This window comes from Nicotiana tabacum, chromosome 5, assembly GCF_000715075.1.
Source record: "Nicotiana tabacum cultivar K326 chromosome 5, ASM71507v2, whole genome shotgun sequence".
Taxonomy (NCBI): Eukaryota; Viridiplantae; Streptophyta; class Magnoliopsida; order Solanales; family Solanaceae; genus Nicotiana; species Nicotiana tabacum.
In genome coordinates this window covers 1,806,228-1,819,132 of record NC_134084.1, presented here as the reverse complement: position 1 = coordinate 1,819,132, position 12,905 = coordinate 1,806,228, and the positions used below count along the sequence as shown (strand labels likewise).

The 12,905-nt window shown below is 35.3% G+C and overlaps 1 protein-coding gene and 2 non-coding genes across 3 annotated transcripts; all 3 read right to left on the bottom strand.

The window, feature by feature from the left end:
- Positions 1 to 2,361: 2,361 nt before the first annotated feature.
- On the bottom strand, positions 2,362 to 2,445 carry LOC142181383 (small nucleolar RNA snoR114). Its single transcript, XR_012710050.1, has one exon. It is a non-coding gene; the product is annotated as a small nucleolar RNA snoR114 (small nucleolar RNA).
- Positions 2,446 to 2,449: 4 nt separating this feature from the next.
- TRNAG-GCC (transfer RNA glycine (anticodon GCC)) lies at positions 2,450 to 2,520 on the bottom strand. The gene has a single exon. It is a non-coding gene; the product is annotated as a tRNA-Gly (tRNA).
- A 457-nt stretch (positions 2,521 to 2,977) lies between these two features.
- LOC107793159 (long chain acyl-CoA synthetase 4-like) lies at positions 2,978 to 11,867 on the bottom strand. The gene is made up of 19 exons (XM_016615442.2): positions 11,453 to 11,867; positions 10,781 to 10,844; positions 10,590 to 10,679; positions 10,387 to 10,443; positions 9,061 to 9,109; positions 8,738 to 8,814; positions 8,293 to 8,332; positions 8,110 to 8,204; positions 7,796 to 7,963; positions 7,577 to 7,687; positions 7,419 to 7,506; positions 7,067 to 7,133; positions 6,405 to 6,480; positions 6,193 to 6,310; positions 5,561 to 5,806; positions 5,329 to 5,468; positions 4,506 to 4,688; positions 4,291 to 4,410; positions 2,978 to 3,209 (listed from the first exon to the last, which is right to left on the bottom strand). Exons 1-19 carry the CDS (start codon positions 11,599 to 11,601, stop codon positions 3,174 to 3,176), a joined length of 1,974 nt encoding a protein of 657 aa, XP_016470928.1. The 5' UTR covers positions 11,602 to 11,867; the 3' UTR covers positions 2,978 to 3,173.
- Between the last annotated feature and the right edge of the window lie 1,038 nt (positions 11,868 to 12,905).

Here is a 12,905-nt window from a genome sequence, read left to right as displayed (position 1 = left end):
GAGGAAAAAATTATATTGCGTATAAGATAAAATATTAATTATTATTACTAAAAAAAATAGAATTTGAACACCCTTGCATAGCCCACTGGCAAAGGGTGTTCAAAATTTGAACCCTTATTGATTTTTCCGGCTTCGTCACTGGGTATGGGGAATGTATTGTATACACAACCTTATCCTTACCTTGAGAAGGTAGAGAGGTTGTTCCGATAGATTCGGATCAAGTAAAGAAGAAAAGAAGTAATAAACAACAAGCAGTAACAACAGTAAAATACCAAAGTGAAAGAAACAATAAGTAATAATAGAAATATAAGAATAAGAAAATACAAGACTAACGCTAATATTACCGCTGGTATTTTTATTAAATTGATATTATCATGAAGAAATAGAAAGAAAGAAACTAAGACATCAAATCTTATAAGATCACATTGCTTTTGGCAGATTGCCATCAACTCCATCAAAGGTCCCCTTACAAACTCCACCACAAGATCATACATTTTTTTGTTTTTGGTCTTTTATTTTGTTTTTAATTTTCTGCAATATGTTATGTATGAAAATGTACTTTTTCAGATATATTTTGCTCTCCCAAACTGAATTCAGGACCTTGAAATCATTTCCAAAAAACAGAAGCGGAGTTAGAATTTGAAATTATCTTAACCTAAATAAACGTACTTTTCGCACTTAAGTATTCCTTACAAATTAGAGATTTAGGTAAAAACTGCATGCTTAATACATACATGAAACAGAAAATTATATTATGTATATATACAATAGCCGGACATAACATAAAATAAATTTCAATTAAAAATATAATTAGTAAGTAAAGTCTATTCTCATATATTCATGATCTTAGATTTTTATTATTACCTAGTATTTTTCTTACTTCGATTTTATTATTATGTTGTTGTTATTATCGCTTCTTTTCTCGTGGCTTCTTTACTATTGTATTTTCTTTTCATTATTGCTGAGTTTATGCGTTCTTGAACCGAGGGTCTACGGAAACAGTTTCTCCACCTACACAAAATAGGGCCGTAGGGATAAGATTTGCGTATGCATTACCCTTACAAATTATACTTATGGGATTATACTGAATTTTTGTTCACGGCGCGTATCAAAATTAGAACAAAAACAACATGAAGTTAAAAAATGTAGCCCTTGGACCAAAATAGAAGAAGGGATGACTAAATTGTTCAATCAAAGATCGATTCAAGGGGTCACTATTTTTCTAATCTTTTTTTATGTAGATGAGTTGTCAATTCTTCTTGGAATATTTTTGAAAAAGGTATATTTTGGACCCAAGCCACTATGGTCGGTTTGAAATATTTATCATTTTCTAAACTTTGAAACCGACCATTTTTGTCTTGTCATTTACAGACCTTTTTGCCACTCTAAATTGTTTGTCATTACTAAACCCGGGTCGCTCGGATTTCACGAGTGAATCGAAAGTTAAATCTACGTGGGATTTCACCAGAATCGCTTTAGCTATCCTCTTTGTCTGGTTTTAAATTTCAGTTCGACTAGGAAGAGTGCGCCACGTTAATGTATTTTCAATATCAATACTCAAAATTGAGTGTCGATGGGCGATGAGCACATTGAACTATCCATATGGCTAACCAGTTCTAGTGGCTACTCACTTTTTCTTACAATATTAATAATTGATTTGATTAGTACTTAACTTGTTGCAGCAAATTAGATTAGATTGAAGTCATTAATATTCATTAAAAACTATTACACCGACTTAGAAAATAAGTTAAATGAATACAAGTTATATACATATTATGCTTAACCAAATAGTTAAATGATACTATGTATTTTCACTTTGAATTTTACGATTTAATAAGAGTTAAATTACTTCGTTTAGTGTAAATACCGAGTACAACTGAACTTTTAACTAAACAGTAAGTGTTTATAGAATGATGAGGCAAAAAAGGTAGAATGTGGACACCGATATATACAACTTTTCAAACATTATTCCCTTAAGGGTTAATTGGCAATTAGTGTAGAAATTAGAAGATCAGATAGCCAACTAATGACAAATTGTTTCCACCCGATGTTCGGTATCCATTTTGGAGTCCGACTAAACTGAAATCATACTGAAAATTCTACTTTAAATGGTAAAGTGTTGCCTACCCGGGGCGGCTCGATATTCAGGTCTCGAATTTGAGACTTCTGATTAAAAAATATGGAAGAGTACTTACTGTTCCACCATAACTTTTAGTGACAACTAACCACAAATTGCATTGTCATTAATTTTTGGTCTTAAACTCTAAAATAATACTACTACTTTTATTTTTTCACTTGATAATTTGATGAGCTTGAAATACCAGTAAATAAAAAGGATGAAAAGAAAAATAAATAAAAGAAGAGCTCAGAAGCACAGATTTTCATCCCATATCAGAAAGTTGTGAAGACCCAAGTATCACAGTATGTTCAATAATATCACAGCTCAGAGTGCACCAGCCGGGAATCGAACCCGGGTCTGTACCGTGGCAGGGTACTATTCTACCACTAGACCACTGGTGCTTTGTTGTCCTATGATAACATTAAACTCATTTAGTTAGTTATTTCTTTTGAACTTGAAGACATAAATACTATAAACTCCGAAGCAAGCGGGCTTCGCCAGGAGTAGCCTCCTGAGTTAGCCGGCTAGCTTCTTTCTGGCTAAGGTCAAACAATTTTTTGACCCGTCCAATATAATCCACAGAAATGGCTTACACAAATGACTAATGAATGGATCCCTTCAAGCACATCGGTACATATCTATCTGTATCGGGTGTTTATACCAAACCAATAAATATATGATACATATCTTCACAAATATAAGTATCACTAAATCATAATTAATTAATACATATACTCACTTAATTTATTATTTAACCATAGTAAGTTAGTAGATATTGATATAAATATCTTGTGCATATAAGTTTTTACCAAAGACATCCAATAGAATAATGAAATAATCAGTAGGAGTACCAGATTTTAAAAAAATCCCTGAAATTGCATTTTCAGCTTTAAACTAAAGCAATCCAATAAAAAAATATCTTCCCTTGCATTACAGGATAATCCAGTTTGCTAAAACAATATCTCATCCTCTTTGAGTGATATGTACAGTACAAAAACAAAACCAAAAAAAAGTGGAGTTAAAAAGAAAAGCTGCTAGTTTCAGCCTTGCAAGTTCATTTAGCATCCTTGTACATGGTTTCAATCACATCCTGCACAAAGTAAAAAATGAAATCAGACAATAACATATAAACAAACAACAGAATTATCACAGGATTTAACTTATATATACAATTGCAGGAAGGGATCCTTGGAGTAACGGTAAGTTGTCTTCATGTGACCATAGGTCACGGGTTCGAGCCATAGAAATAGCTATTAATTACTTAATGCTTGCATTTGGGTAGGTTGTCTACATCATATCCCTGGGTGTACGGTCCTTCTACAGACCCTGAGTGAATGCGCGATTCTTTGTGCATTGGACTACCACATTTTTATAATTGCACTATCCAGTGGCGGAGCCACCCTTATCCAAGGGGTGGCCGCCAGAGAATTACACATATGTAGCTAGGTAAATCTTTATTTTTTTTGTGTATATATACTATATGGCGAATTCCCCTTACTTCTTCATGTGTTTACTTTTTTGTATTTTGATTTCCTTTAGTGAAAAATCCTTGACTCCGACACCTGCACTATCATTGTAATTTAACATGTTGTAGTAGATTGCCTGCTTTTTCTTCGAGTTAACTAATATCACAATATGGGGCAGCTAACATTAATTATCTTTTAGCCAATCTGATGGTGTTCAAATTCTTTTACATAGTCAAATTATAGAAGTTGAGCTCATTATCAAATTTGCAGAGTGCCAACAGTAGGTGCAAATGAAGCTCCATTGAGCAAAATGCATAAACACATTGCACATAAAAGGACTCAAAGTTGACAGATTGTAACATGGAAAATGCTAAGAACAGTCTTTGGTTGTTCCATGTCAACTACAGGTTAAAGTTACTGAAGTTTCTTTCCTTTTTAAAACCTGAGCCGAAGAACACAAAATATATCCTTGTTCATATGTCTACTCCTTTTCCTAATTCCATTAAGATTATATTATTAGCTACGCGGAGGAGCATGCAACGGTATACAAAGGCCCTATGAAGACCTGGATGTTGAAAAGAGTAATCATTCTTCTTGGACGCGACAGAACAAATAAAATCACAGCAAAACAAAGAGGAAATGGAAATATTTGCACATGGACCAATCTTCACATTAACATTTACCAGGAGATTAAAGAGAATTTACCTTGTAGTATTTGAGTAACTGTGGTCTTTTCTTCTTAAATGTTGGAGTCAGAAGGTCGCGTTCCATGTCAAATGGCACCGGATCAAGGTGTAGAGCTTTTATGAACTCAAAGCCCTTCAGCTGCAAAGAAAAAAAAAAGGCATATTCACATATCCTTTTCTGCAAAGGCAACCCGAGCACCTTTCACTATGCAACGCCCTGTGATGAGAACTAACCTTCTTCTCTTTTGCAGCTTTTGTGAGCTCCCCTAGTATGTGTTCTTTCACCTTTGGATTTTCACATAGGGAATTAAAATCCCCAGAGAGGCCATTCTGTTTAGCCCATTTTTCAACCTCTTGTTTGTTTGGGTTAACAACAGCAACAAGGAAAGACTCATAGCTGCTTCCATATATCCATATCTAGAGCCAATCAAGAAAAAAGAAAAATCAGCATCGTAAAGTCTAAAATGGTTAGCTGTGTTACTAGTAGGCAGAAGATGCAGCACGGGCTGATGAGGCTCATCGAACTCGACTTATTAGAGATAATGATGGCTTTAATCTCTAAAGAGCATAAATAAAAACTAGATTTACCAATATACTCTATTCTATATGAATATTCATTACATTATGCAGAATACATTTTATCAACACTGTGTGGTGGCTTAACACTTATACAATATGCTCTATTCTATATTAATAGTCATTTCATTATGCCCAACCGGAATACTAACTCTTAGAATATCATGTTGCCAAGATTGGCAAAGCTAAGAGAATTTTACAGAAAGCAGTGGCATTAAGTTTGACTCAGGAGACAATTTATCAGCTTTTAGGATTAAATATTGCTGCCTATACGAATAATGCTTCTTTCTTTTAACAGTCCACACAGATATATCATAGGCAGTGAACATAGCAGATGAAAATGTTCTACCTTATTTGTTCAAAATAAATTGCACATATGAAATCACCAAATTGCTATTATTTGTTCAGAAAATAAATTGCACATATGAAATCACCAAATTGCTATAGTTAAGAGGTCAATGTATCTAAGGGGATCACTTACCGAGTCAATAACAGGATTATTGCCATATATATTCTCCAAATTTTCGACTGCAACATATTCACCTTGTGATAGCTTGAAAATGTTCTTCTTGCGATCAATTATCTTCAAGCTACCATTTGGTTGCCACTCACCAATATCCCCTGAAAAAGGTTTTTTGGAGATGAATCCAATTAAAGCTTTTTAACGAGTGGGACATTTATCAGCACAAGTGAAAAAAAGAAAGCAGAAAAACCTGTGTGAAACCACCCATCAATCATGACTTCTTTCGTGAGGTCCTCACGCTTGTAATAACCAGAAAACACAGTGTCACCCCTCACGCATATTTCTCCACGTGGCGTGCTTGAAAGAGCGTCATATTCCATTTCAGGAACGGACTCCAAACACACATCCACATTGGGCACAGGAGGACCAACCGTACCAAGCATATCAAATTGGTTGGGTAGTGATACAAATGTACCAGCACAAGTTTCAGTCAGACCTAAAAGTAAATCCTGAATCATCAGCTTTGGCAAGAATACACAGTAGCAAATCATCAGGAAGGCCGATTCAATTACTTAAGCAATAAAAAGAAACCTATTTCAGCTGAAACCTAAACTACCAAGCCAGATCAGTTTCTGTAAAACTATAAATAGAAGTTCTCTGCCAAATAGTTCAAAAGATTTACCTATTTCAGCAATAGTCAACACTCAAACATAACAACTAAAATGATGTCGCTGACTAGTTCATAAACCATGAGATTTATCTTATCTTTTTTACAAACAATAAAATAAAAACAGATTAAGGCCATTGAGATTTTTCGGGGTGGAGCAAGACAATAAGCTTAACACCATCGATGGAATTAACATGAGAATTGAGATAAAATACCATATCCTTGAAGAACATGAGCACATGCTACAACTCGCAGAAAAGCTTCCACATGAGATGAGAGGGGTGCTGCTCCAGATAATATAAGACGCACTTTGCCTCCTAACCCATCTTTTACCTAAGTAATCAGCAAAAGCAATTAAAGTTACATATTTACTGGTACAAAGCAAAAAGAGAAGATATAGTAGCTTCTACTGGAGTATTTCCACCACCTTACTGAAAACAACTTTGTCGGAAATTGGAGATGCTTCGTGATATTTACACCCACTCTTCAAATATTGAAGTTTGCTGCAGAATTTCAAAAAAATGTAGGTATGATTATATAAGCTCCAACAGAAAATATCTCAAATAAGATCCAATATTCATTCTTAACCAAAAACTGAAACTAAATTTCTTCTCAACTATACAGAATCCAACAAATTGCAATTCTATGGAAAATCGAATACAAATGAAAAAGCTCGTGTTGACTTGCAGTAAGAATCTCAAAGTCTGGAAGTAGAAGAGAAGTGCTAGAATTGTACAAAAGTACAGGTGTAAATCCCAGAATGTGAAACACCCATATATTTTGGCCAGGTAAGTAAACATGGAATGGTCAAATATCAAAAGGCACTATCATCAGATGCATCTTTTTCCAACCACAGATACAGTACCTTTCTTGGCAGCAGATGGGATGATTAAATTTTTTCCATTCATTCCCATCCAATCAAAAAAGACGTTTTTTGAACATTTTTGCTTTTTTCGATCATCATAAAAACAATTGAAGCACCTTAGAAAGGCCAGAAGTCATAGCTTAAGACATTGATGTTTGCATCAACAAAAAGTTGTTATCTCCTAAATACTCTAACTGAAATGAGAAACATGGAACAGAACTTACCGAGCATATGCAATATTGAACAGTGTGCTCCTTAGCCGACCCCCTGAAGAAATTTTCTGTTGCAAACCTGAGAATGTTCATTGCAACTAGTCAAACGCACCGAGAATTTTAAGGCAGAAATGTACCAAGTCAAAAGTACACCAATAGAGAGAAGATAATTCCACAGTATTTATTTATTTAATGTCTACACACTTTCTGCAGTAAGTCACATCTAAACTGCAATGATACAGTAAGTCACATCTAAACTGCAATGATACTCCAGTTTCATGAGAAAGGGAGGTATATATTAGTGATTGGGAGAAAGAGTTTGATACTTTAGATGAATTAATATTAGGGAGCAGTAAGATATTACCTGAATATATTCTGTCTAATACCCGAGGTACTGCGCAGAAGACAGTTGGTTTCAGCTCTCCAATGTCTTCAGTTAGTAACTTGACATCCTGCAAACATGATAAGAAATGCATAAGATAAGCTCTGTCACCATTTTCATAGAAGATGTGGAGATCTTACCCCTCGCCAAAATCCAATTGAGGCGCCATGACTAATGAAACATTCTTCAATCACCCGATCAAAGATATGTGCCAAGGGAAGATATGAGAGATATACATCATTCACGTTCAACTGCAATACGAAAACGTTAGATCAAAGAAACACATTTTCAAAATGGAGACTACAACTCTGGCTATCCTTTACTTTGAAACACATGAAAATAAAAGACATATATCTCACCGCCTCATGTACACTCTCAAGAAAACACTTCACTCCAGCTATAAGAGTAACAATGCTATTATTCGAAATCATCACACCCTTGGGTTCTCCAGTTGTTCCACTAGTATACATTATTGTGCAAATATCAGTCTTCTTTTTCACTGGAAGATCATACTGATTTTTGCTTCCCTGCACATATTGAGAAGTGTGATGTTTAAAAATGAATATCGAAGTCATATAAGTGTGATGTCCAAAAAAGATAGGGAAGGGAAGGGGTGCATCAATCATTATATTCCAAAGAGAATATACTTGTCCTTTGAAAAGAGAAGTCTTACTAATTGTAGAAACTCATCCCAGGAAAAGAGAGCCGCTCCAAACTTTTCAACCTCTTCCTTTTGTTGAGGAGTGACTTCCCCGAAACTCACAACCGCTGGTGATTAAGAATAGGCCACAATTTCCCATTTAAGATGACATATTTCACACTTCTGAAAAATGAAACTAAATAACAATTGACTTACTCTTCAAGTACTTCGCTGCATTTGGAAATGTTTTCAAAAGCTGAAGAGGAATAAAAACACATTTTAGTAAGAACCACATCCCTGAATGTTCAAAAGCATAGCTCCAAATTCAAAATAAAAAGCTTCTGAGACAACAATCTTTCTTGAAACATTCTAGTCATTGTCCTGTTTATTTGAACACTTTATTTCTGAAAGCTATACTAATCCAAAGATCTACGAAAAATGATGTCCAAGTCTGAAATATTTATATCTTTTTAAAACAGCATAGAAGTTCAAGCAGATCATTCTTTGTCCTGCACAGGCGAGTTAATCTCACTTCCCAGTAGAAAGTCATGTATATGTAGCTTGGGGATCAACATGCTTATGGAATCCAAGACTTGATGTTTGAATAGTTAATATTAGACTATCTATTTAAAGTTGACCTCCTAGGATACTATGTCTATACCTCGGGAACCTTTTTCTCCTCAACAAAAGCAATTGAAACCTCAGCATGGGAAATGATAAATTCCACTGCACCAGCACCTGAAGACATAAAAAAGATTATCATTATATACTAGTTATTACATCAGCATGACAGAAAATAAAAAATAAATAGGCATATGACTGGTAAATGTGATAGCCTCTTGGTAGTCAAACTGCACATTCACGCATCTCATTTGAACGAGCCCAGAACATTTCTATTATTCATAAGAGTAACACCAAGGATGATTAAGTCTATTCACAAGGAAGAGCACAGAGACACTATTGTCACATAAGAAGAATGCATACCTAAAGTGTCGTACAGAGGGACACAGTAGAGTCCATGAGCATTGCATGCCTGCATGAATAAGTCAGAGTCAATAAGAATTACAGACAAGGTTTAATTTCTAACACCTATCCGAGCAAACAATAGATGTTATAACCAACAATAGCAGAAATAGTGAGCAGCGAAGATAGGAACCCAGAAAGATTGAAAGTGGACTTGGAAATAAGAACAGTAAGAGAAGCATCCTGTAATCAAAGGCAAGTGTTCATTCAAAAGAGCTTAGGATTTAAAGCAAAAAGGAAAAAAGAATGACTTTGACATTCAGATGCCAAATATTTTCACGAGCATCTTCAGAATCGAAAAGATAGCCAGCTGAACACTGGTTAATAAATGTACAATCCAAAGGTTGTCATGCTATATGGGGAGTGTTGGCCAATTAAGAATTCACATGTGCAGAAGATGAAAGTAGCAGAAATGAGGATGTTGAGATGGATGAGTGGGTATACCAGGAGAGATAAGATTAGGAATGAAGCTATTCAGGACAAAGTGGGAGTGACCTCCGTGGAGGACAAGATGCGGGAGTCGAGGCTGAGATGGTTCGGGCACGTAAAGAGGAGAAGCATTGATGCTTTGAGATGTGAGAGGCTGGACATGGCGTGTTTGAGAAGAGGCCGAGGTAGACCAAGGAAGTATTGGGGAGAGGTGATTAGGTATGATATTATGCGGCTTCAGCTTACTGAGGATATGACCCTTGATAGAAAGGTATGGAGGTCGAGGATTAGGGTAAAAGGTTAGTAGGTAGTTGTAAGTTTCTCCTTTTCTTACCAGTTACTTTAGTAGCACTCGGGTTCCTGCATATTCTTAAGTAGATCGTTACTTTGTCATGTGATTTAGTTCGCTTTTGTTATCGTATTTCCTATTGTTAGAGTTTAGTACTACTAATTCTCCCCCCCCCCCCTTCCCTTTTCTCTCTCTTCTTCTTCTTCCCCCTTTTCTTCTTCCTCTTCGTCTCACTCTTTCTAAGCCGAAGTCTATTGGAAACAGCCTTTCTACCTTTACTAGATAGGGATAAGGTCTGCGTACGCACTGCCTTCCCCAGACCCCACTTGTGGGAATACACTAGGTTTGTTGTTGTTGTTATAATATAGATAGATGTCCATGTGTAAGCATTAATTTATAAAAACAACAGTTTTACCAATAAAACATGACCAAGAAGAACACTAATAGAAGTTTTCTCTCACAGATGTACATTCTCAATGTAGACAACTAGGAAAAAAGAAAAAATCAAAAAGAAGAAGAAGAACATGAATCGCTTCATACACAAAATAAACAACAGAAAGGGTCAATACCTCCATGCTTATAATCCACTCAGGGCAGTTGGCACCATAAATACCACATTTTCCTCCCTAAATCAGAAGTCAAATTGACAGGAGATAAGGGAACTGATTGAAAGTATGAACAATCAAGGGATGAACAAAACTAAACAGGCTACAGAAATCGATAAGTGGAACTATCAAAAATAAACAGAGGATAAAGAGAGTTGGAAACTTACTTGTTCCACACCACAGTTCCGGATGGCATTTCCTACTTTTATGACAATGTCATATACTTCTTTGTAAGTCATCCACACATACTTTCCAGGCTGAAAATACGAGCAACAATTACAAGAATCAGCTAACATGAATTCAGAAAACTAAATTCTTTTGAAAGTAGGAGTTAAAACTAATGTGTAGTAAAACATACCTTTCCATCCACAAACTTACGACGGCCAAGCATTCGGTTGTTGGGATATTTCTCCACTGACATACTGTGATATAGACAAGAAAACATCTATAAATTCCAACATTACACAGTAAACTTTTACAAGCATCATCAATCTGGAAACTACTCATTCCTCACCAAACATAAAATAAACACTTCCTCTGGCTCAGTTTATATGACACTCTTTCTACTCACGGATGTATGTTCCAAAGTGTTTGACGTCCTTCCATTTTATAGAACTTTCACAATTTCAAGAATTGAAATCATTATACTAATCGAATTCTCATTTTTTTCTTGTGATATTTTCTCTATCAAATAACTAGTCAACTACTACTATTTTAATACTCCTATTTACTTTCACTATACGAATATAATATATACGTCAAAGTGACATCTCAAATTCCACATCCACTTAGTATATAAAATAAAATGGTGATTACATAATTAAGTACAAAAAAACTCAAAAATCAATCTGGGAACTACACTAATCAAATGTATAAAACTAAAAGACTACACCTTTTGTTGCGAACTGATAAAATAATTTCAAACGTAGATATTAAAATTTAGTCAATCAAATCATAACATGAAATCCACAGCAGTTTAATCAAAATTTTGCAGAAAATTATCATTTTTGGAAAAATACGGTTTTGTTACCGGAAAATATCCCAACAGCTATCTAAGCCTTCGACCGGAGGTGGAAACCCGTCCTTAGCGAATAAACTCCGATAAACCGGTCCGACTGACGGTTTTCCATCTTTGGCTGGCTTCGCCGGTTCAACCTCAATTATAAACCTCTCCCCCATCTCCGATCCCTCAATAATTCTCACAAACTGTCAAATATATATAGCTTTTCACATGCAATTCCTCCAATAAATAGAAGAAGATTGCAAAATGTAGGTGCACGGATTAATTAAAACATATACAAATTTTAATAAATTTGTGTCAAATTTGTGAGGATTTTGGCGAAATGAGATTGTTTTTTACGTGAAAATGTAGCTGTTTCAATGGAGAAAGGGAAGTTTCGAGCCGGAAAAAGGATTCTGTTATCAGAATTACGGGTCTCACGGAAAGTTTTTCAGTATTTTGTGCGATATATATAACTGTATGTACAGTATATATTCCTCCCATGCAGTTTTAAATTTAATATTTGACGTACCAAATTATTAAAGTTACCTAAGTTTTTAAGTAATATATGCCCAGTGACACTTATTATAACTTGGGGAGTCAAAGAGGTTTTTTTATTAATTAATACCATTTTTTAAAATTTTTGTCTAAATGTTTTGAATTGATAATTATATATCGCGATGTATGATTCTTCTCAATTATAGCCGTTTCAAATTTGTACTACCTCCCAACATATTTCATCCACGTCAAAGTGCGCACTTGAAATTCTTGCTATAGCAAATTACAACAACAACAACAACCCAGTATAATCCCACTTAGTGGGGTCTGGGAAGGGTAGTGTGTACGCAGACCTTACCCCTACCCTAGGGTAGAGAGACTGTTTCCAAATAGACCCTCGGCATCCTTCCCTCCAAGAACATCCCACCTTGCTCTTGGGGAGACTCGAACTCACAACCTCTCGGTTGGAAGTGGGGGTTGCTTGCCTATAACGGAGCTATAATATAGCTAGTGGGTGCTCAAGCACCCATTATATCTTACCTAAATGCTATATTTTTATAATGTAATAGTAGGGCAGTCCGGTACATTAAGTTTTCGCTATGCGCAGGGTACAAAGAAAGGCCGGACCGTAAAGGTTTATTGTACACAGGAAGCTACTAATAATATACAAAAGATATATTAGCCGAGCACCCAATTCCAACATAGCATTTTGAGATTTAAGACAGTTGAGCACTCATGACTTAAAAATTCTAGATCCGCCACTACATTCATAGCTCCGGTGAGAGGCAATTTTGATCATTAGGCTCAAGAGGAACAGCCAAATTTACCAGTTGGGATAGACTCCCAATAGTAGCATTCATCAACATAAATGAAAAGAAAGACTAAAGGAGAAAAATAATTACAGAAAACAAAGAATTGACACAACATATGGGGGTGATCATACTCCAAGTTATCCCTTAATGAGCATAATTAACTTTGAGTATTA

What these genes read in the sequence shown, in the direction of transcription:
- LOC107793159 (XM_016615442.2), bottom strand. Translation starts at nt 11,601, where the DNA reads ATGGGGGAGAGGTTTATAATTGAGGTTGAACCGGCGAAGCCAGCCAAA. An exon ending in ATTAGACAGAATATATTCAG is followed by an intron (nt 7,134 to 7,418) that starts GTAATATCTTAC and finishes GAACATTCTCAG; the next exon opens with GTTTGCAACAGAAAATTTCT. An exon ending in ATAATCCTGTTATTGACTCG is followed by an intron (nt 4,689 to 5,328) that starts GTAAGTGATCCC and finishes GATTGGCTCTAG; the next exon opens with ATATGGATATATGGAAGCAG.